Genomic DNA, 22,834 nt, shown 5'->3' with positions numbered 1-22,834 from the left:
TTCTCTGAATTTTTAAGGTCGTTAAAAATGTCCCTTAAACTATTGAGATTGTTAAATTTAAAGATTTTTGTTTAATTTTAGTAAAAAAAATCTAACATGGATAAAAGTTCATGGGGCATGATTTAGTATATATCAAAATTCGAGGAGTATGATTTTGTAGATATCAAAGTTTGGAGAGTATGGTTTAGTACATAAACAATCAATGAAATAGTAAAATTGAATGAAATTAAACAAAAATCCTTAAATTTAACAATCTCAATAGTTTAGAGGAAATTTTTAACAGTCAGAAAAGTTCAGGAGGCACGATTTGGTATATGTTAAAGTTTAGGGGATAAAAATTCTAATTAACCTTTACTCTTTGAGTTATAATGTAACGGACTTTGTTCGATTGACGTATTAATGGATATTTTTGTTTTCTTTAATAAAAACAATGATATTACATATGCAATTTTCAATAAAATTCAATTGATTTTGTGGTAATGGTGAAGGTAATGAACAAATGTGGATATTTTATCAATTTGAAATAACTTATAGGCTCATATTCACTTGATTGAGATTGACTTCTACTATAAAAATCTTGTTAATATATTTTTAAATAGTAATAGAGTTTTGTCTCATTATGTAATAACATCATAACAATGTAATTGAGGGTAATTGAAGGTTCTAATTATATTATCCAATTTTTATAGTCTCCAAGAAAATTAAATATAAATACACTGTATAATTACTAAAAAAATTTCATTCTAAACATTAATTACTAAAAAAATATCATTTTCTTATAAAATTCTTAGCTATTTTACTTAATAAGACACTAAGAAATCATATTATTAAAAAAAATACTAAGGGACACCAAACATCATAAGAGATGACATATAGTATATAATTATTGATTTAATTTAACATCAAGTCTCATATATTTTTATTTAATAAATAATATAAAAAACTGCTAACTACTACGGTTCAATAACAATGCTTTATTTAAAAATATAATATAATTAACAATCTATATAATTATTACCTTAATAATTATGAATATTAATCACTATGATTTTCCTCCAATCCAATTGGATTGATTTTCCTCCAATCCAATTGGATTTTTCTTTTCTTCCTTTGCACAATACTTGTTTATTTATTTATTTTTTTTATTTTATAATTACTTGAAAATAATAAATAAATAAAGGGTAATTGGCACCAGCTTGAATTTCAATCCCCATTGCTCCTTCCTTGGATATTTGGTTTGGGTGTTTTGGGATAAGCTTTGTCGATTGGGTTAGTTGGTGTTATTATTTATTTATGAGTAATTTACGGTATAACCTTCTTAAGTGGCCATGTTTTTACAATTAACCCCAAATTTTAAATATTTGGTGGTAAAACCTCCTAAACTCAAGTTTTGTTAGCACTTAGCCCTTTCCATCATATAAATTCTGATAGGGAAATTTACAAAAATACTGAAATTTTGGTTAACTTTCACAAAAATACTGTCACACGAAAAAGTTTTCAAAAATACTGTGTTTTTATAAAACACCAGTAAAACACAAAACAGAACAACTCAAAACAACAGTAGAACACCAGTAAAACACTAGTAAAACACCAGTGAAAACTTAACACAGTATACTGCAGTATGAAACTTATAAAAAAACACAGTAAAAAAGTAAAAAATACCGCCTGACAATATTTTTGTAAAGAAATAGCAAAAGTTAGTATACCATGTAAATTTCCCTTCTGATATTCATATGATAGTTTTTATTATTCTTTAATAAAGAATTCTCCTAACTAACTTACAAACCTACACATCCATCTACAAGAACACAAATTATTATATTTGAAATTATGTCTTAGTTATATGAGTATTAAAATAATTTGGATACAATACTATAAAAGTTTATTTAAAGTTAAATTTAAATAAAGTAAAAAAAAAAAGGTAAGACCTATTTGTCCAGCCAACCAACAAAAAAATCTTCTGGAGGAAATTACACTCTATACCCTTTTCATATTGTCCTCTTTTATTTTTACCCTCTTTTTTAAAGTCTATCATTTTTACCTCTTTTTTAAAATATTGTACCAATTTTGTCCCTGTCACTTCAAGATATTCTCCATGTGACTCTCTTATGTTAGAGTATTTTTGGTACAATACATATAAAAAGAAGTATATTTCAATTAAATATAAAATTAGAGGTAAATTTAATTAATTGATTAATAAAAGTGGTATTTTTCAACATACTCCAAGAATCAAAGACTCTTTTCTGACAAGAGTAATTGGGCCCAAACACAATAACAGCCCAACTAATAAAACCCTAATATAAAAGCTATATATTTTCTAACCCTAAAGCACAGCAGCCACTATCTCTACTCAAAAATTCAATTTTTCTCTTTCAAACTTAACAGAGAATATTAATATCTCAAGGTATTCATCATATTCATCATCTCAAAAATTCAATTTTTGTTTTTCAAACTTGTCTACATATTCATCACATTCAACATCATCACCATACCTTAACAGACACCAAATATCTCAAGGTACACCTTGTGGTTGCAGAGAAGAACGAAGCGTTTAACAGTGGTGGACGTACGGCGTTATTTCCGATTAATAGGTATTTTTTTTTTTGTAATGATATTTTTAATCTTTTTATTTTCAAATTCTTAGAAAATAAAACACATAACTTAGTTTAAAGTATCTAAACTTATGATAAATTTAGCGAAAAGCCAATGTAGATAAAACTTGTTAGGGAGACTTTTACATTTCCTGCTCCAAAGTCATAAGACTCAGTCGATATTGATAGGAACAAGGTCCCTGACAATCAAATGTAGATTAAAGAATACTCTTTGATAAATTCTGATATTTTTATGATGTTTTAGGTATCACAAGGTTAGTACCCTGACTTCGATAGTTCATATTCTCTGTTTTTGACATGAACTAAGTAGTACAATTTCGTACCTTTACAAAAGTTGAGTGCTCAATCTACGAGGTTGAATGAACTTGGTGTAAATTTTCCATTGTCGTGTCTTCTGAGCACTGGATAAAATTGAATATAAGTATATTGAAGCTTTACTTTTTTTGTCAAACGATTCGGGAATCAAGTAGCTGATGAACTCATTTTTCTAATTTTAATTATGGTCATGTTTTCAATGCAAGATATGTCCCGATTAGATTGCACGTAGTATTTTAGCTGGTTACTTTTATAAAATATTACTAATTATTTGCAAAGCGTGCTAAAAATGTTGGATACATGTTGATGCAAAGCGTGCTAACTTTATTTTCTAATTTTTTATATAAAAAATTTAATGTAAAAAGAGTGTCATAATATTATTAGTATAATTTAATATCAAATTCGATATGTTTTAATTTAATAATAATTATAGAAATTAACTAACTATTAACTCAAAATAGGTGATAAAAATAGTTTTGAACTTTACTTGACTCGCCGTCGCCGCCCTCCCAACCGACTCAGTCGACTCGATCTGTGTAACATTTGGCTAACGCAACGCTCTCTCTCTCTCTCTCTCTCTCTCTCTCTCTCTCTACCTACCATAGATGAACTCACCAAGCCCCACTGATCCGAGAAAAAAAAAAGCCTCAATTCTCAAAATTTCATCAAAAAGAAATGATCTTTAACAAAGTTGAAAAACTTTGCACCAAGCCAAACTTATGGAAAAGTTTCAATTTTTCCACAAAACCCAAGAGGGAAATCCCAGATCCAACTGAAAGAATCTGCAAAGCCATGATGTCAAATCCAGTTGCATCAATCCAAACAGCACTAGACCAAACTGGAGTTAAGGTTTCAACAGAGATGGTAGAACAAGTCCTTGTCAGATTCCAGAATGCTGGAATGCTCACCTACAGATTCTTTGAGTGGGCTGCCAAGCAGAGAGGCTATGCATCCCACAGTGTCAGAGCTTACCATTCAATGATTGGGTCACTTGCTAAAATACGGCAGTATCAGTTGATGTGGGAATTGGTGAGTAGTATGAGATCAAAGGAATTGATAAATGTTGAAACTTTTTGTATTATTATGAGAAAATATACAAGAGCTCAGAAAATTGATGAAGCTCTTTATACTTTTAATGTTATGGAAAGGTATGGTGTTGAACCAAATTTGATTGCTTTTAATGGGCTTCTTAGTGCTTTGTGTAAATCTAAGAATGTTAGGAAAGCTCAAGAGGTTTTTGATTCTATGAAGGGTAGGTTTGAGCCAGATTCTAAAAGTTATAGTATTTTGATTGATGGGTGGGGGAAAGAACCTAATTTGCCTAAAGCTAGAGAAATTTTTAGAGATATGATTGAATTTGGTATTAGTGTTGATATTGTTACTTATGGTATTATGGTTGATGTTCTTTGTAAAGCTGGGAGAGTTGATGAAGCTATTGGGATTGTTAGGACAATGGATTGTAATGGTTGTAAACCAACTTCTTTTATTTATAGTGTTTTGGTTCATACTTATGGGGTTGAGAATAGGATTGAAGATGCTGTTGATGCTTTTATGGAGATGGAAAGTAGGGGTGTTGAAGCTGATGTTGTTGTTTATAATGCTTTGATTGGTGCTTTTATTAAGGTTGATCGGTTTAAGAATGCTTATAGGGTGTTGAATGATATGGATTCGAAAGGGGTTATGCCTAATTCGAGGACTTGTAATGTGATGTTAAATGGTTTGATCGGTAGAGGGAAGACTGAAGAGGCGTTTAAGGTGTTTAGGAGGATGATTAAAGTGTGTGAGGCGGATTCAGACACGTATACGATGATGATAAAGATGTTTTGTGAGAAGGATGAGATTGAGATGGCTTTGAAAGTGTGGAAATACATGAAGTTGAAGAGGTTTGTTCCGAGTATGCATACTTTTTCGGTTTTGATTAATGGGTTGTGTGAGAAGGGTGATGCTACTCAAGCTTGTGTTTTAATGGAGGAGATGATAGAGAAGGGAATTAGACCTTCTGGTGTGACTATAGGGAGGTTGAGACAGTTGTTGGTTAAGGAAGGAAGAGATGATGTTCTCAAATTTCTTCAGCAAAAGATGAATCTTATGGTTAAAGAGCCTCTCTGTGATTGAGTAAGAACTCTATGCCAAAAGGGATATATATTTCTTTTTCTTTTGTTGATTATGTATATAACAAGAAAATATTAAGATTGTTATTCATGTTGTTAATGATTTGAAATTGAAGTAGATGTTCAACCTTGCTCAATCCCCATTTTTTGTAACCAACTAAAGTTTTCTTGTGTGTTGATGGACTTGAATCATAATCTTAATACTATTGCTTTCTAACTACTTTATGTTCTTATGCATCATTATTGATTTGACACTTTGTTTTGAAATGTGTTACTTTACTATTCCCAGCTATGTTTTTGGCTCAATTTTTAGCTCATGAACTTTCAATTTTGGCTATGTTCATATAGTTGAATCACAAGTCATATATGAGTATGCTTTACACCTATTTAAAATATAAGGTAATTAGTAGTGAAACTCCCTTATATTTTAAATAGGTGTAAAGGCATGTGATGCTAATGTGCCAAATAAATAAACAAATTGTGTTCCTCATGGACCCCATTAAATTTTCCATTAATAGAATTTGAGTCTTTTAATATTGTTTTTGGTAGTTTTTGGTAGTGATGAGTGGTTATCATGTGATCAAAAAACGAAAATTTAATTGAAAGAAACACATGCCCATTAATCCGAGTTGTAATATTGAAGTTTTACTGTGATACAGGGGAATGAGAGGTCCTCGAAATCTCGAGGTATGGAAGATGGGCATTGTCAACTATTTGGAAGCTCATAAACTGCAGGACAAACTGGTAAGTGCTAGGAAAGTTAATAAGATTCCCGATACTATTTTGTCTTTGCAACACCCGCCTACATATACCCTTGGAAAACGAAGGACTGATCACAATTTACTGATTCCCGAGTCTGATTTAAAAAGTATAGGAGCTGAATTATGCTATACATTGAGGGGAGGGGATATAACTTTTCACGGTCCACATCAAGCGATATTGTATCCCATTGTTTCGTTAAGGGATATTGGACTTGGTGCTCGGAGTTATGTGGAGAAACTTGAGTCAACTATGATTGAATTGGCATCTTTGTATGGTGTCAAAGCTAAACCTGGAGAAGCAGGTGAAACGGGTGTTTGGGTTGGTGAGAGAAAAATTGGTGCAATTGGGGTTAAAATTTCGTATGCAGTCACCTCTCATGGGTTGGCATTTAATATTGATCCAGATTTGAACTATTTTAAGCACATAGTGCCATGTGGGATTGCAAATAAAGGAGTTACATCATTGAGAAAGGAGACAAATTCGGTGCTTCCCGCCGAAGAAATAATTCAAGAGCAGTTGATTTCTTGTTTCGCAAGACAATTTGGGTATAGCAGTGTTTCGTGGAAGGAGAATGCGTCTGTATTATTGTCTGATGATTGCGAAATTGAATGAGATAATTATTCTTTATATGATTAATACATAAGGTTAGATCTTAATATCTTTCCAAGTTTTCAAAGCTTGAGAATTTCGACTTGTAATTAGGTAAGCCTTGGGACCAAAGACCATCCTAATGGATCTTATTGACTCAAGTTCCATGAAATTGTTTATTTAATAAAATACCATCTTGTTTACTAGCACGTTTGGTACCGAAAATCATGTTACTTTGTTTTCTAATTTAAGTTATACAGTGTTTGAGTATGCATTCAAACTCAAAGGATTGAGTTAAGTCAACACTGTTCATCTACACTAGTGCTACTAACATGGACCACATGTTTTTTCTTTAGAGAATCTTTTTATCCACATGTATTTCGAATTGTAGCCGTAAAATAACAACTTGATAGCTTGAGCATAGGAGTTTCATCATCAGATCTTGTAATGTAATTCTCATCAACTTATGATAAGCAATAAAATGCTTTCTCCATACCTTGTTAATTTAAGTAGATTGGTTGACTAAATTATTGATGCAAATCACTTAGTTTAATCAAGCAAATCCTAGAAATGATTATTCTAATATCCTTTGGAGAATGTAGATGGATTAGGTTTGGGTTGGTTCACTAATGAATGAAACCACTTTCTACTCTCCGAAATCCATGTTCTGTTTTCATTTTCGATATTCAAACACCTTAAAACTTTATCTTGGTTAAATTTGGTCCATAAAAATTCTAATCAAATATTTTTCTTGAGTTTCTTCAAGTGTGCAGGTTTTCAAAATAACAGTCAAGAAATTTGACTTTGGTTGGAAATTATCAGAAGAAGAAAGATTTGCCAAAGGAAAACAGGGAAGTTTCCTATGAAGATGATGATGTGGATTTCATTTCCACAGCCAACTTTAGCTGTACTTGTCAAACTCATTATGCTTTTGGGTACTATTTTTACTTATTAAAACAAAGAAGTACAAGAAAATGAGAGGTCACTGATTTGGTCTCATGTGATTTGTCACATGAGTCATTTTATAAATTAATCATTTTCATTTTATTTTTCAGACAAGTCAGAGAATATTATACTTAACTTTTGCATCACATGATCAGCAGCTACTACTACTACTACTAAGTTCTAAAGAATAAGCAGAACAAACAAGGAACAGGTAAAATATCTAATCATGAATACTTTAGTATTTCCAACTCTTAATAATTATGCTTCTACTATGAATAGTCAGAAACATAGGATTTTTCTGTCATTTTGTCACCAGCCTGTAGAAAAGTTTTCATCTGTCATAGTAAAACACTAAGTAACTTTTTCAGCAAGAAACTGTTTGACTAAACTAGTTGTTGGTTCCAAATCTTGTCAGCAAGAAAAATTAGTTATATATTGAGCTAATATCTATATATTAAGCTTACCCTTTAGCTTAAAAATTTCACATAACATGTAATGTATACTCTCACTTTTTTTAGATAATAGAACACTTCATTACTATCTGCTTTTTCTTCTTATTGCCCGATCTCAGCCATGAAAACGATTCACATACATCTGGTTTTGTTCTTTGTCTTGATTCTCATGCAAACTCTAGTGACTTCTTTTTCTTCATTGTCACTTCTCGAAGAGAGACGAATTCACACAAGAGATAGAAACCAACACAGAAGATTGCTGCTCGTTTTATCAGCTTCAAATCCGAAAGAGTTGAATAAAAGGACATTGGAGGATCCTCTGAGATCTGTTGAGACAAGTTTAAAAGCAGCACCTTCTAGTGAATCCAATCCAATTCATAACAAGTAACTAGGATCGATACATGATTAGAGATCTCGAAAGGATAGAGAGACTGGTATCTCTTTCTCTTACCCGAAATTTTGCAGTTTCTGTACTTCGTTTTTCTGTTGATATAGGTAGGAGAATCAGATCTCTATACATTTTTTTTCATTTTTAATTTGTTTATTTAAATAGTTTGGTTTATATTTCTGTAGTTCTTTAATTTTAGTATTAGATTCACAAAAGCATGAGAAAACTGTAACTGAAATCAAAGATTACAATGTTATCATTTTGTTAGTGCTTGTTTCCTTGTACATATACTTACATTGCTCTTCTTTCTTCATTATAAACAAATGAAATTATCAGCTTACAAATTTAGAGATTTGTTGCTTATATGTATAGGTTGGTTTAAAGAATGGAATTATTGAGTGGTGAATGTTGCAGAGTTGAGTATTTCGGGTTATGTCTCGGTCCCATGACATTTGTTCTCCCCTGTTCGCCCTTTCGGGTGTACTAGCTTATCGGAGTAAATGTGTTGTACTTGATCTGTATTTCGGGTTGAGCTGAGTGCCTTCTTATGTTTGATTGAAATTTTCATATTGAGTTGATCTTAGATGAATCAAAGTTGCAAGTGTGAACTCATTCAAGTTTCACTACCTTTTTAGGTAGCAATCTTAAACCTTTACAGCTAAAATGATTGGTTGATTCTTTCTTATACTTTTCATATGAGGGGCCAAGGCCAATCTCTTCATGGGCATTTTACTCTTGTTCAATTCCTTGTAATTTTCAGGCAGAAGAGCAATGTAATAGAAAGAAAAAATGAAAGAAAAAGGGCCACTAATTTATTTTTGAGAAGGGTTAAAAAGTGAGAAATGAGTTATTTCTTCATCTATATTTGAAGTCAACTAAAACTTTATTGTATGTTGATGAGATGTAAAACACAATTGAGTAGTCCTTTAAGAACAATATCAATTAAGTCTTCATTGTTGTTTTTTGTATTTCTATATAATAAGATATTAGTCTCCAAATATAAACATTTTTTTTCCTTTTTTTAAATAGCAAGATCATGTTGATCCAACATTTTTAGCAAGCTTTGCAAATAATTAGTAATTTTTTATAAAAATAATTAAATTAAAATTTCGGGAAAGTTTTTATAAAAGAAAAGAAAAAAAATAAAAAAAATGTGGAAGTTGGTATTCAATTATATGACTCAAATTAATGATAGATATTATTGCTACCCTTTAATATTGCTATCTTCTTATAAATCATGGTATATAATTCAATATTTTTTTTTCTATAAGGAATTATGCAATTTTATTAATAACAATCCGCTAAAATAATAAATACAATATAATCGGGACATATTTTATATTGGAAACATGACCAGAATTAAAATTAGAAAAACGAGTCAGTTCATCAGCTACTTGATTCCCGAATTATTTGACAAAAAAAACTATAATAAAATCAAAAGAAAAAGATTATAGCATCACATTTAACCTCCAATATACTTATATTCAGTTTTATCCACTGCTCAGAAGACACGACAATAGAATATAAAAATTTTGCACTAGGTTTATTCAACCTCGTAGATTGAGCACTCAAATTTTGTAAAGGTACGAAATTGCACTACTAACAACACTTTCAATCACAAAGAACTTCTTATTCTTAACTATTAACATCGATTTGATGGCGAGTCAACGAAGAACAATGAAGATGAGCCAACAACAAAATAAAACAAAACAAACTCATGTCACAAAGATAAGACTTAAGACACTCAAAAAATATCACAGAGACAAGACTAATCACAGTAGCAAAACCACAAACTATGACCAAGCCACACCTAAGCCAAAGAGACGATCCAACCTATCTGGAGCAAAAGACAATCTCTGATGGCTAAAAATTTAAGAACGAAAAACCCTAGTAAACGATTTGATAATAAAAAGAAATAAATTCTACACTTCTTAAAAATGGGTAAGTTGAAAAATGCCTCTTTTATTCATCAATTAATCAAATTTACCTCTAATTTTATATTTATTTGAAATATACCTCTTTTTATATGTATTGTGTCCAAAATATCCTTACATAAGAGAATCACATGGAGAGTATCTTGAAGTGACAGGGGCAAAATCGGTACAATATTTTGAAAAAAGAGGTAAAAATGATAGATTTTAAAAAAAAAGGTAAAAATAAAAGAGGACAATATAAAAAGGGTATAGAGTACAATTTCCTCTCTTAAAAATTAACATGAACTTTTTTAACTTTATTTTCTAGTTTTTTATATAAAAAAAGATTAATATGAAAGGACATTAGAGATAGTATCATGCAATTTAATATCAAATCAAATATATTTTAATTTAATAATAATTATAGAAATTAACTAACTCTTAACTCAAAATAGGTGATAAAAATAGTTGTGAACTTTACTTGACTCGCCGTCGCCGCCCTCCCAACCGACTCAGTCGACTCGTTCTGTGTAATATTTGCCTAACGCAACGCTCTCTCTCTCTCTCTCTCTCTCTCTCTCTCTCTACCATTGAAGAACTCACCAAGCTCCACTGATCCTAGAAAAAAAAAGCCTCAATTCTTAAAATTTCATCAAAAAGAAATGATCTTTAACAAAGTTGAAAAACTCTGCACCAAGCCAAACTTATGGAAAAGTTTCAATTTTTCCACAAAACCCAAGAGGGAAATCCCAGACCCAACTGAAAGAATCTGCAAAGCCATGATGTCAAACCCAGTTGCATCAATCCAAACAGCACTAGACCAAACTGGAGTTAAGGTTTCAACAGAGATGGTAGAACAAGTCCTTGTCAGATTCCAGAATGCTGGAATGCTCACCTACAGATTCTTTGAGTGGGCTGCCAAGCAGAGAAGCTATGCCTCCCACAGTGTCAGAGCTTACCATTCAATGATTGGGTCACTTGCTAAAATACGCCAGTATCAGTTAATGTGGGAATTGGTGAGTAGTATGAGATCAAAGGAATTGATAAATGTTGAAACTTTTTGTATTATTATGAGAAAATATACAAGAGCTCAGAAAATTGATGAAGCTCTTTATACTTTTAATGTTATGGAAAAGTATGGTGTTGAACCAAATTTGATTGCTTTTAATGGGCTTCTTAGTGCTTTGTGTAAATCTAAGAATGTTAGGAAAGCTCAAGAGGTTTTTGATTCTATGAAGGGTAGGTTTGAGCCAGATTCTAAAAGTTATAGTATTTTGATTGATGGGTGGGGGAAAGAACCTAATTTGCCTAAAGCTAGAGAAATTTTTAGAGATATGATTGAATTTGGTATTAGTGTTGATATTGTTACTTATGGTATTATGGTTGATGTTCTTTGTAAAGCTGGGAGAGTTGATGAAGCCATTGGGATTGTTAGGACAATGGATTGTAATGGTTGTAAACCAACTTCTTTTATTTATAGTGTTTTGGTTCATACTTATGGGGTTGAGAATAGGATTGAAGATGCTGTTGGTGCTTTTATGGAGATGGAAAGTAAGGGTGTTGAAGCTGATGTTGTTGTTTATAATGCTTTGATTGGTGCTTTTATTAAGGTTGATCGGTTTAAGAATGCTTATAGGGTGTTGAATGATATGGATTCGAAAGGGGTTATGCCTAATTCGAGGACTTGTAATGTGATGTTAAATGGTTTAATCGGTAGAGGGAAGACTGAAGAGGCGTTTAAGGTGTTTAGGAGGATGATTAAGGTGTGTGAGGCGGATTCAGACACGTATACGATGATGATTAAGATGTTTTGTGAGAAGGATGAGATTGAGATGGCTTTGAAAGTGTGGAAATATATGAAGTTGAAGAGGTTTGTTCCGAGTATGCATACTTTTTCGGTTTTGATAAATGGGTTGTGTGAGAAGGGTGATGCTACTCAAGCTTGTGTTTTAATGGAGGAGATGATAGAGAAGGGAATTAGACCTTCTGGTGTGACTTTAGGGAGGTTGAGACAGTTGTTGATTAAGGAAGGAAGAGATGATGTTCTTAAATTTCTTCAGCAAAAGATGAATCTTATGGTTAAAGAGCCTCTCTGTGATTGAGTAAGAACTCTATGCCAGAAGGGATATTTTTTCTTTCTTTCTTTGATTATGTATATAACAAGAAAAATATTAAGATTGTTATTCATGTTGTTAATGATTTGAAATTGAAGTAGATGTTCAACCTTGCTCAATCCCCATTTTTTGAAACCAACTAAACTTTTCTTGTGTTGATGGACTTGAATCATAATCTTAATACTATTGCTTTCTAACTACTTTATGTTCTTATGCATCATTATTGATTTGACACTTTATTTTGAAATGTATTACTTTACTATTCCCAGCTATGTTTTTGGCTCAATTTTTAGCTCATGAACTTTCAATTTTGGCTATGTTCATATAGTTGAAATTACAAGTCATATATGAGTATGCTTTACGCCTATTTAAAATATAGGGTAATTGACAATGAAACTTCTTTATGTTTTAATTTTTATACACTTATTCCTTTCATTTTTTTTTTCTTTTCTGTGGTAAAACTCTCTCAACTTTATTTTTGTTTGTAAATTTTAAGCGCTAGTTAAATTTCACTGTTAAATGCTAACTGGGATGATCACTGTGTACATCTGTGTACATGTGACACCAAAATTTCAAAGCCATTGAAAATATGTCACATATACACAAGTGCACTCAGTGGCAATCCAGTTGGTATTTAATGATGAGATTTAGCTGACGCCTTAAATTTGTATAAAAAAGCAAAATTAAGGGGGTTTTGTCACTAAAAAAAGATCAAGAGGTTAAGTGTTATTAAGTTAAAACATAAGGATGTTTCGCGGATAATAACCCTAAAGTATAATAATAATAATAATAAAAACATAGTTGAGTGTAAAACATAGTCTCATGATGAATCATAATAATAACTAAATCCAATCAGAGAACTTGAGTGTCTTATTCAAATATGCTACTAGAATTTTCTCCAATATGTGATTTAACAATTATCTAAATAAATATTAGTGAGACACAAAATTTCAACCTTCATATTTTATTTGATCATGACCCTCTTTTTCCTCTCTGAACTGCTACGTGTTCAGTGTTTGAATTTGATTAGTGTTTGATTGAACAAAGTCAAAAAAGTCTTAAAATGTGTGTTAGTTATCTTCTTTTTGATTTAGTTACATTATCACCAGGTTACTCCACTGTACTTGAGTTTGGTCTTTGATTAGTTGAGCACAAATTTAGAGACCAAAATCATAAGTAGTTACTGAGTTGAATGTAAAGACAACAACAATGGCTTTATCTTCTCATCTTGTTTTCTTTTCTTTGCTCTTTTTTCTATCACCAAACCGAGTTTTCGCTCAAACCAGTAATGGCAGAGTTAACTTAGGAGCTTCCCTTTTTGCAGCAGAGAATTCTTCACCTTGGCTCTCTCAGAATGGGGAGTTTGCTTTCGGTTTTCGCCAGCTTAGAAACCAAGATGATATCTTCTTCTTGCTATGCATATGGTATGCCAAGATACCTGACAAAACCATAATTTGGTGTGCTAATGGAGATAAGCCGGCTGCAGCAAGATCAAACGTGGTGTTAACTCCCGAAACAGGACTTGCTCTTACAACTCCTCAAGGCGAAGAGCTATGGAAATCTGAGTCAGTTGATGAAAGTGTTGCTAATGGTGTTATGAGTAATGAAGGGAACTTTATCCTTGAAGGTAGCAATTCGAAAAAGTTATGGGAAAGCTTTGAAAATCCAACAGATACCATTTTGCCAAGTCAAGTAATGGACATAGGACAGGTATTGTCATCTCATCAATCAGAGACTAACTATTCCAAAGGAAGGTTCCAATTTCGGTTAAGGGAAGATGGGAATGTTGTGCTCAACACAATAAACTTGCCTTCTGACTATCCTAATGAGCCTTACTATGCAACTAACCTCACTGATGAACAGTCTAATTCGGTGACTATAACCACAACCACTCAGATAATCTTCAACGAAACGGGCTACTTGTATATTTCGAGAGGAAATGGCGAAAGGTTCAATTTAACACAAGGAAGAGTAGTGTCAACAAGGGATTACTATGTTCGAGCTTCAATTAGTTTCGATGGAGTTTTCACTCACTATTTTTATCCCAAGAACTTTAGTAGCAATGTGAGTTGGACACCTCTTTGGTCTATACCAAATAACATTTGTTTCTCAACCTTTGTTTCAGCAGGTATTGGAGTTTGTGGGTACAATGCCATTTGCAGCCTCAAGAAAAATAAGAGACCGAAGTGTGAATGCTTAGAAGGGTACTCTCTACTCAACCAAAATGACAGTTATGGAAGTTGTAAACCAGATTTCATTCAAGGCTGCAAAGAAGATGAGATAACTAGTTATGGGAAAGATGCATATGATGTTGTTGAGCTCAAGAATGTTGATTGGCCCGGATCAGATTTCATTAGAATAACACCTTCCACCAAAGAAATGTGCAAAGAATCTTGCTTGGATGATTGTTTATGTGCTGTTGCTATTCTTAGAAATGGAACCTGTTGGAAGAAGAGGTTTCCTTTATCAAATGGGAGAGTGAATAACAGCAATCCAACTATAGCTTTGATCAAAACTCGAAAGGGTAACTCTACCACTACTACTTTATCTAAGAATCCTTTTACAGAAGTGATCAAGAAAAACCAGAATGGTTTGGTGAGAGTTACATTGGGTGTATTAAGTGCTTCGGTATGTGTTAACTTTATGTTACTTGCTGCAATGTCTATGGGGTTTTTCATCATTTACAAGAAGAGGAATAAAAGGTCTTTTGCTCCACAAGAAGTTCCCGAGTCAAATTTGCGTTGCTTTACCTACAAGGAACTCGAAAAAGCCACCGACGGTTTTAAAGATGAACTCGGACGTGGAGCTTTTGGCATTGTTTTTAAAGGCTTTCTCGTACAAACTAATGCTAGCAGTGCCGTGGCTGTGAAGAAACTAAGTCCAACGCTAATAGATGGCGAAAGAGAATTCAAGGCGGAACTGAAAGCCATTGGCCAGACACATCACAAGAATCTTGTTCGGTTACTTGGATATTGTGATGATGGAGAAAATCGTTTGTTGGTGTACGAGTTCTTGAGCAATGGCACTCTAGCAAACTTTCTTTTCGGTGACACAAAGCCTAGTTGGACTCAAAGATGTGAACTTGCTTTAGGAATTGCAAATGGGCTTTTATATTTACACGAGGAGTGCAACACTCAGATCATACATTGTGATATAAAGCCTCAAAACATACTTCTCGACGAGTACAACATTCCCAAGATATCAGATTTCGGTTTGGCCAAACTTCTGATGATGAATCAGAGCCATACACATACAGCCATTAGAGGGACAAAAGGGTATGTTGCACCGGAGTGGTTTAGGAACATAGCCATTACTTCGAAAGTCGATGTGTATAGCTTTGGAGTGGTGTTACTTGAGATTGTTTGTTGTAGAAGAAATGTGGATATGGAAGTTGGTGAGGAAAGGAAAGCGATATTGACAGATTGGGCTTATGATTGCTTCAGAGAAGGGTCATTGGATGTTCTTGTGGATTATGAAGATGATGTTTTGGGTGATAAGAAGAGGTTAGAGATATATGTGATGATTTCCATGTGGTGTGTTCAAGAAAATCCATCTCTTAGACCAAATATGAGGAGAGTTGTTCAGATGCTTGAAGGTGTTGTTGAAGTGAGTGCTCCACCATGCCCCTCACCATTTTAAAGATAGGCCAAAAATTTACTTAACAAAATTAAATTAGTGTCAATTTTACACTTGTCTTATGTTTGTCCATATAGTTGAAACTACTTTCAACATGTTATCATTGGTATTTGTAATGTTATATGTATAAACATGTTTTGATTCAAAATATGAAAAGGAGCATAAGTGAGGTCTTTCTTTTTCTTTTTTGAGTAATATATTCATATATGAGTAATGCTTTACACCTGTAATTAATAATAACCGTTAACATATGTTTTCCATCCATGTAGATGAAGTTGACAGATACAAATAATTATACATGAAGACAAAGTCTAACGATGAATCATATAAATTAAACGAGGATTGCTATTAAGCACCAGTATCAGTGATCTTTAACATTACTATGAGGTGTCGTCTTGCGAATAGTAATTAATGATTAATGCTAAAAGGTACTAGTGGTATCTAGCACCTTTTTAAGTATTATATTATTATTGGTATAATTAAATATCGAAATAAATAAATTAAATAATTTTTAAAGAATATTACTAATAATTGTAAGGTATTACTAGGTACTACTCATACTAATAACAATATTCTAAATTAATTCATATGAGACTCAATACGACTAATTAGGTAGTGTTAGACACGGTGCTTATAGTATTTCTCAATGAAGAGCATCCAATCAAGACTAGAACACTAGAACACTATCCTAACATATGAATTTATTATCTTAATCAAGACTAGTAAAACACCAAAAATTCAACCTTCACTTTATGACCATGACCCCCTTTTTTCCTTTTTCAACTGCTACAAATTTGAGCAGACAGCACCTGTTTACTGATTTGAAATTGAAATTGAATTAATGGAGTTTTGCAGTTAATTTTTCTCTTCATTTTGATTTGTGTTTGGACCAAAAAAGTCTCATGTGTGTGTTAGTTATGTTCCTCCCATCTGTACTTGAGTTTGGTCTACAATTAGTAATAAGTAACCCAAAATCATAACTAGTTACACACAACAATACATGGCTCTTTCTCCTCATCATGTTCTCATTCTTTTCCTCTTTTTCCCATCACCAAACCAAGTTCTTGCTCAAACCATTAATGGCAAAGTCAACTTAGGATCTTCCCTTTTCGCAGCAGAGAATTCTTCTCCTTGGCTCTCTCAGAATGGCGAGTTTGCTTTCGGTTTTCACCAGCTTAAAAACCAAGATGATATCTTCTTCTTACTATGCATATGGTATGCCAAGATACCTGAAAAAACTATAATTTGGTGTGCCAATGGAGATAAACCAGCTGCAGCAAGATCAAACGTGGTGTTAACCCCCGAAACAGGACTTGTTCTCACAACTCCTCAAGGCAAAGAGCTATGGAAATCTGAGTCAATTGATGAAAGTGTTGTTAATGGTGTTATTAGTAATGAAGGAAACTTTGTACTTGAAGGTAACAATTCAAAGAAGTTATGGGAAAGCTTTAAGAATCCAACAGATACAATTTTACCAAGTCAAGTATTGGACATAGGACAAGTCCTTTCATCTCATCAATCAGAGTCTAACTTTTCCAGAGGAAGGTTCCAATTTCGGTTAAGGGAAGATGGGAATGTTGTGCTCAACACAATAAACTTGCCTTCTAATTATACCAATGATCCTTATTATGCAACTAACATCACTAAAGGGACTGCAACAGCACAAGTAGTCTTCGATGAATCGGGTTACTTGTATGTTTCCATAGGAAAAGGCGAAAGATTGATTCTAACTCGAGGAAGAGTAGTGTCAACAATGGATTACTATGTTCGAGCAACACTTAGTTTTGATGGGGTTTTCACACAATATTTTCATCCCAAGAAATTTAGTAGCAATGTGAGTTGGACACCTCTTTGGTCTATACCGAATGACATTTGCTTTTCGACTATTGTTTGGGAAGGAATTGGAGTTTGTGGATACAATACCATTTGCAGACTCAATAAAGAGAAGAGACCAAAGTGTGAGTGCTTAAAAGGGTACTCTCTAATCAATCCTAATGACAGTTATGGAAATTGTAAACCAGATTTCATTCAAGGCTGTAAAGAAGATGAGTTAACTAGTTCAGGTAAAGATGCATATGATGTTGTGGAGCTAAGAAATGCTGGTTGGCCCGGTTCAGATTACATAAGAATAGCTTCTTCAACAAGAGAAACTTGTAAAGAATCTTGCTTGAATGATTGTTTATGTGCTGTTGCTGTTCTTAGAGGAGGAACTTGTTGGAAGAAGAGGTTTCCCTTATCAAATGGGAGAGTTGATCACAACCGTCCATCTATTGCTTTCATCAAAATTCGAAAAGGTAACTCTACTACTTTATCTAATGATCATGTAACAAAAGTTGTCAAGAAAAACCAGAGTGGTTTGATTAGAGTTCTATTGGGTATGTTAAGTACTTCTGTTTGTATAAACTTTATGTTACTTGGTGCAATTTGTACATGTTTTTTCTTCATTCACAAGAAGAAGAATGAAAGGTCTCATCCCCCTCAAGAAGTTCCCGAGTCGAATTTGCATTGCTTTAGCTACAAGGAGCTTGAAGAAGCAACAAATGATTTCAAAGACGAGCTAGGACGTGGAGCTTTTGGCATCGTTTACAAAGGCTTTCTCATACAAACTAATGCAAGCATTGCAGTGGCTGTGAAGAGACTGTGTTCGGTTCTTAAAGATGGCGAAAGAGAATTCAAGGCTGAATTGAAATCCATTGGCCAAACACATCACAAGAATCTCGTTCGCCTACTTGGATATTGTGATGATGGGAAGAATCATTTGTTGGTGTATGAGTTCTTGAGCAATGGCACTCTAGCAAGCTTTCTTTTCGGTGAGATAAAGCCTAGTTGGAATCAAAGATGTGAACTTGCTTTAGGAATTGCAAAAGGGCTCTTATATTTACATGAAGAGTGTATGAGTCAAATCATTCATTGTGATATAAAGCCTCAGAACATACTTCTTGATGAGTACAACAATCCCAAGATATCAGATTTCGGTTTGGCCAAACTTCTGATGATGAATCAAAGCCATACACACACAACCATTAGAGGGACAAAAGGGTATGTTGCACCAGAGTGGTTTAGGAACAACATGGCCATTACTTCGAAAGTCGATGTGTACAGCTTTGGAGTGGTGTTACTTGAGATTGTTTGTTGTAGAAGAAATGTGGATATGGAGATTGGTGAGGATGGGAAAGAGATATTGACAGATTGGGCTTATGATTGTTTTAGAGAAGGGTCATTGGATGTTCTTGTGGACTATGAAGCTGATGTTTTGGGTGATAAGAAGAGGTTAGAGCTTTATATTATGGTGTCCATGTGGTGTGTTCAAGAAATTCCTTCTCTTAGACCAAATATGAGAAGAGTTGTTCAAATGCTTGAAGGTGTTGTTATAGTGAGTGATCCACCATGTCCCTCACCATCTTATTATCTGGTATAAGAGTTGTTTATTGTGATAATATTGCACTCTAGTGAGTTTTTCAATATATATTTCGATAATATTTAGTATATGTTATAGACTGACCCCCTCCTAAGTTTATTACTAACCTTCGCTTATGTATCTTGGTTACAAATTTGGGAAGAACGAACATAAAATAAATCATAACTAAACATAAACCAGAAAACCAAAAGACAAAAACCAGGATTAAAGAAGCTTGTACTTATGTATAAGGAAAGGACATGATCATGCTTGACTTTATGGAAATCTTCTCCTCCTTCCTCTATCCTTTCTTTGAATTCCTTAGGCATATTAGATATCTTTATTTCATTGAGTGTAGAAATGTTTCTTACTCCATCTGGAACACTCCTCAGTGTCCAGCATTTATGAATACACAAATAGGCAAGTCTAGGCAATGCACTCATCTCCACTTTCCACTCTTTTAAGTTTTTCATAAAAATAAGCTGAAGAGATTCAAGTCGAGGGAAACCTCCTCTTGAGCACGCCATCTCATCCCCGATAAAGGTTTCATATCCAATGACAAGGACTCTTAATTTTGGTAGCTTTTCTAATGTTGGCATTGGATCATCCTCAAGTTTGAGACTAAACAACTTTAACTTCATTCTGGTAATCTTATCAATGGAACAATATTTATGTTATTAACCGTATAATTTCCCACTGCTAAAGAAAAAAGACTAGTGAATGTGAGAGCTTGGGGATTGTATAAGAATGTGTCAAAATTTTCATTCACTGAAATTTCTAATTTATTGAGACTTTTCAGCTGGAGAAAATCACTTAGACCCAGATTCTTGGTATGAATACCCACTAATATACCACCAACTGCATCAGTGTAAAAATATAGATGCCTCAACTGTTCTAACTTGCACATTGAATTTGGTATATTAGCACTCTGTGTTGCTACTCTCAAAGTCTGGAGGCATCTTAAATTGCCAAAAGAAGATGGAATCTTTTCAATCCGCCAACTAAGAATACTTAATAACCTTAGATGGATCAGATTCCCAATTTCTTTGGGCAAGATAAATTTCATTGCTCAACATCCCATCAATAATCAAAACTCTAAGCATCAAAAAGTGATTGCATACATGTCTCAATACTCATTTTTCAAACACAATTCTTAACCCATGTAGAGCAAAGAATCTCAGAGAGCCATCTATATTTTGAACCATAGGAACAATGTCATAATTACTTCTTTCATTATTATAGATGGAAACTCTTCGTACATTTGTTTCTATTGGTTCTTCCCATTGATTCCTACAATCAATTGAATGTAGAAAGTTTTCTTCTTGAGCCTTAGACAAGCACAATTCTCTCATGAGATCATGAATGGATATCCTTCCTTTTAAACTCATTTGTTTTACCTGAATCATGCTCCTCTCCACCAACTCACTCAACCAATCATATGCCACATCCTCCAAAGTTTCCACACAACCTCTTCTTAACCATATAAAACCTTCTGCAATGAGTATATGACAAAACCATTTTACTCTTATGGTGACATCTTCAGCGTAACGAGCCAAGTACAAAAAACAAGGCTTCAAGTGAGATGTTAACTCACTGTAACTCAAGCCTAACACCCCCGAAACACTACGGTATTTCAAATCATCATCATGTTGTTGATCACCTTGACCTATGCAGCGAATTACATTTTCTTTCATCAGCTCCCAATCATATAAGGTGTGTTTCTTAGAAAGAAGCCCAGCGAGCACAATGATAGCTAATGGCAGACCAGAGCACTTTCTAAGCATCTCTAGTGCTAGTTTTTCCTTGCTTTTTTCATCAACATTTGAGTCTGAATTTATCCATTGAACATTCACAAAAAAATCAATTATTAAGTAATGAAACATTAATTATAGAGACTTACATACTACTGGATGATCATCATGTCAAACATATGCATAAATTATAATTATATTGAGACCTGTCAGTTAGATTTTATCTCCCTAGTGCTACATGTACTTTTCTATAGATGAAAGGAAGAACCAATAGGAATTAGAAATTTAGATAGTTACCAATAATATGTATAAATATGGGTAACTATGTCATGTGTAGGCATGTAAAATATGTATAAATATAAATGGTAGCAAAGATAAAAGAAGAATATTATTATGATGATTGAGTTACAAAGAGTGAAGTATAGTATATTACTTGATGGATCAGTTCCATTAGAAGAGTACTTGTTCTGAAACAGCTCCCAACTCTCCTCTTCATTGAGGAAATGAGGTTCATGAATGTAACCATGTTGATCGGCATGCAAAGCTACATCATTTTTCCGAGTAGTGAGTAAGATCTTGCTATGTGTGTCTCCTTGAGTAGTAGTAGGGAATGCATGTTTTAGAAGATCCCAAGTTTCTTTGAACCATATATCATCAAGGACCACCAAACATTTATTCTGTTTCTGAAAGTTGTGAAGCTCCCTTGCTAATTCAACATCACTTAAGTTTTTGATTTCTTCTCTTCTTTCTTTGGTGGGAGAAGTGAAACCAAATAAAATTCCTTCCAATACATCACGCCTATTACATTGCTGAGATATTGAGGCCCAAGCATAACAATCAAAGTGAGTCCTTACTTGAGGATGCTGATAGACCTTTCTAGCAAGAGTTGTCTTCCCCAAACCACCCATCCCGCATAAAGATATCACCTTATGCTTACGAGGGTTCTCTTTTTCAGTTAAAAGGGCAACCAACTCTTGGATATCTTTATCGAATCCAACAACATGATTGTCTTCAACATAAGAATAAGCTTGCCTCAACTGTCTTTGCTTTTGGACATAGCTTGAAGAAGCTTCATCTGCCTTGTCTATTGATTTCCTTTATCTTTGATCCAATTTTGTAGACATCAATAATGCCAACACACCATTTCAGTACACGTCTGATAGTTCCATGATTATTAGAAGCCACATTGAAGACGTAGGTTTCAATAACATCTTCCAATGCATAAGAATTTTCTCATCACTATTTCTTATATAAGCATCTGCATCTTCTAAGAAAGCACTCATACATTGAAGCTTGATTTGAGCATTTCCGACTTGGCCTTCAACTCCATACAAGAATTTAGTTTCAGAAAGTACCAACTCTCCAATCCTTCTAATCACAAATGAAATAACAGCATCTCCCATCTTCTTAATTCTTCAATATTGCTCAGCAAATTTGGATTCTATGATCTAACAACAAAATGGATCATTTAACCACACACACATATATATGTTTATATATTTCCTCTTCTAATGTCAATCCCACTGGATAATTGGTTGTATTGTAAATTACATCAAAACTAGTTGACTTTAATCAATTTTAAGCAAGTGGTCATTTGTTTTTGGTAAGTTCTAACAAATTATTATCATAATTTTAATTTGATTGGTGGTTGTTCTTTGATGGAGTAGTAGTAGCTAGATCAGCATGCATATTCAGCTGCTTTGTATATAATTTTTATAGTTCAAAACACAGAAAATGATTTATAAATCTATTTTTTCTTTTCATTTAATAATAAATCTAAATTAAACTATATAGAGAAAGTCAATGATTCTCATATTTTTTTGTTTCCTTATCTTCTAATTTGCAAGTTG

General features: G+C 33.2%; 5 protein-coding genes and 1 pseudogene across 22 annotated transcripts; 5 read left to right on the top strand and 1 right to left on the bottom strand.

Moving 5' to 3' along the window:
• The first annotated feature begins 2,322 nt into the window (after positions 1-2,322).
• LOC133035190 (pentatricopeptide repeat-containing protein At1g77360, mitochondrial-like) lies at positions 2,323-13,619 on the top strand. Of its 17 annotated transcripts, none has more exons than XR_009686464.1 (5): positions 2,330-2,404; positions 2,501-2,591; positions 5,698-5,782; positions 7,162-7,323; positions 7,444-8,445. XR_009686464.1 is itself a non-coding variant. In XM_061111046.1 (3 exons), the coding sequence occupies exon 2, from the start codon at positions 3,603-3,605 to the stop codon at positions 5,040-5,042; it is 1,440 nt and encodes a 479-aa protein (XP_060967029.1). In that variant the 5' UTR covers positions 2,502-2,591; positions 3,389-3,602; the 3' UTR covers positions 13,525-13,619. The 17 variants fall into 17 exon arrangements, 1 of the variants encoding a protein (XP_060967029.1); XR_009686459.1 differs by having other exon boundaries at positions 7,155-7,323; XR_009686458.1 differs by having other exon boundaries at positions 5,908-7,323.
• LOC133035192 (octanoyltransferase LIP2, mitochondrial) lies at positions 3,818-6,613 on the top strand. Its single transcript, XM_061111049.1, has 2 exons — positions 3,818-3,956; positions 5,698-6,613. Exon 2 carries the CDS (start codon positions 5,702-5,704, stop codon positions 6,410-6,412), a length of 711 nt encoding a protein of 236 aa, XP_060967032.1. The 5' UTR covers positions 3,818-3,956; positions 5,698-5,701; the 3' UTR covers positions 6,413-6,613.
• On the top strand, positions 10,525-16,018 carry LOC133035191 (pentatricopeptide repeat-containing protein At1g77360, mitochondrial-like). Of its 2 annotated transcripts, none has more exons than XM_061111048.1 (2): positions 10,525-12,188; positions 13,528-16,018. In XM_061111048.1, the coding sequence occupies exon 1, from the start codon at positions 10,749-10,751 to the stop codon at positions 12,186-12,188; it is 1,440 nt and encodes a 479-aa protein (XP_060967031.1). In that variant the 5' UTR covers positions 10,525-10,748; the 3' UTR covers positions 13,528-16,018. The 2 variants fall into 2 exon arrangements, with proteins under 2 accessions (XP_060967031.1, XP_060967030.1); XM_061111047.1 differs by having other exon boundaries at positions 13,525-16,018.
• LOC133034604 (G-type lectin S-receptor-like serine/threonine-protein kinase LECRK3) lies at positions 13,410-16,018 on the top strand. Its single transcript, XM_061109718.1, has one exon. The coding sequence runs from the start codon at positions 13,410-13,412 to the stop codon at positions 15,837-15,839; it is 2,430 nt and encodes an 809-aa protein (XP_060965701.1). The 3' UTR covers positions 15,840-16,018.
• A 575-nt stretch (positions 16,019-16,593) lies between these two features.
• On the top strand, positions 16,594-19,323 carry LOC115720561 (G-type lectin S-receptor-like serine/threonine-protein kinase RLK1). The gene has a single exon (XM_061111045.1). It carries the CDS (start codon positions 16,837-16,839, stop codon positions 19,252-19,254), a length of 2,418 nt encoding a protein of 805 aa, XP_060967028.1. The 5' UTR covers positions 16,594-16,836; the 3' UTR covers positions 19,255-19,323.
• Positions 19,324-19,367: 44 nt separating this feature from the next.
• Positions 19,368-22,387, bottom strand: LOC133034603 (disease resistance protein RPP8-like; annotated as a pseudogene).
• Between the last annotated feature and the right edge of the window lie 447 nt (positions 22,388-22,834).

Source organism: Cannabis sativa, chromosome 2 (genome assembly GCF_029168945.1).
Source record: "Cannabis sativa cultivar Pink pepper isolate KNU-18-1 chromosome 2, ASM2916894v1, whole genome shotgun sequence".
Taxonomy (NCBI): Eukaryota; Viridiplantae; Streptophyta; class Magnoliopsida; order Rosales; family Cannabaceae; genus Cannabis; species Cannabis sativa.
The sequence above is the reverse complement of the archived record's forward strand: the minus strand, read 5'-3'. Positions and strand labels throughout refer to the sequence as shown.

Coding starts and splice junctions, on each gene's coding strand:
- LOC133035190 (XM_061111046.1), top strand. CDS start 3,603: ATGATCTTTAACAAAGTTGAAAAACTTTGCACCAAGCCAAACTTATGG.
- LOC133035192 (XM_061111049.1), top strand. CDS start 5,702: ATGAGAGGTCCTCGAAATCTCGAGGTATGGAAGATGGGCATTGTCAAC.
- LOC133035191 (XM_061111048.1), top strand. CDS start 10,749: ATGATCTTTAACAAAGTTGAAAAACTCTGCACCAAGCCAAACTTATGG.
- LOC133034604 (XM_061109718.1), top strand. CDS start 13,410: ATGGCTTTATCTTCTCATCTTGTTTTCTTTTCTTTGCTCTTTTTTCTA.
- LOC115720561 (XM_061111045.1), top strand. CDS start 16,837: ATGGCTCTTTCTCCTCATCATGTTCTCATTCTTTTCCTCTTTTTCCCA.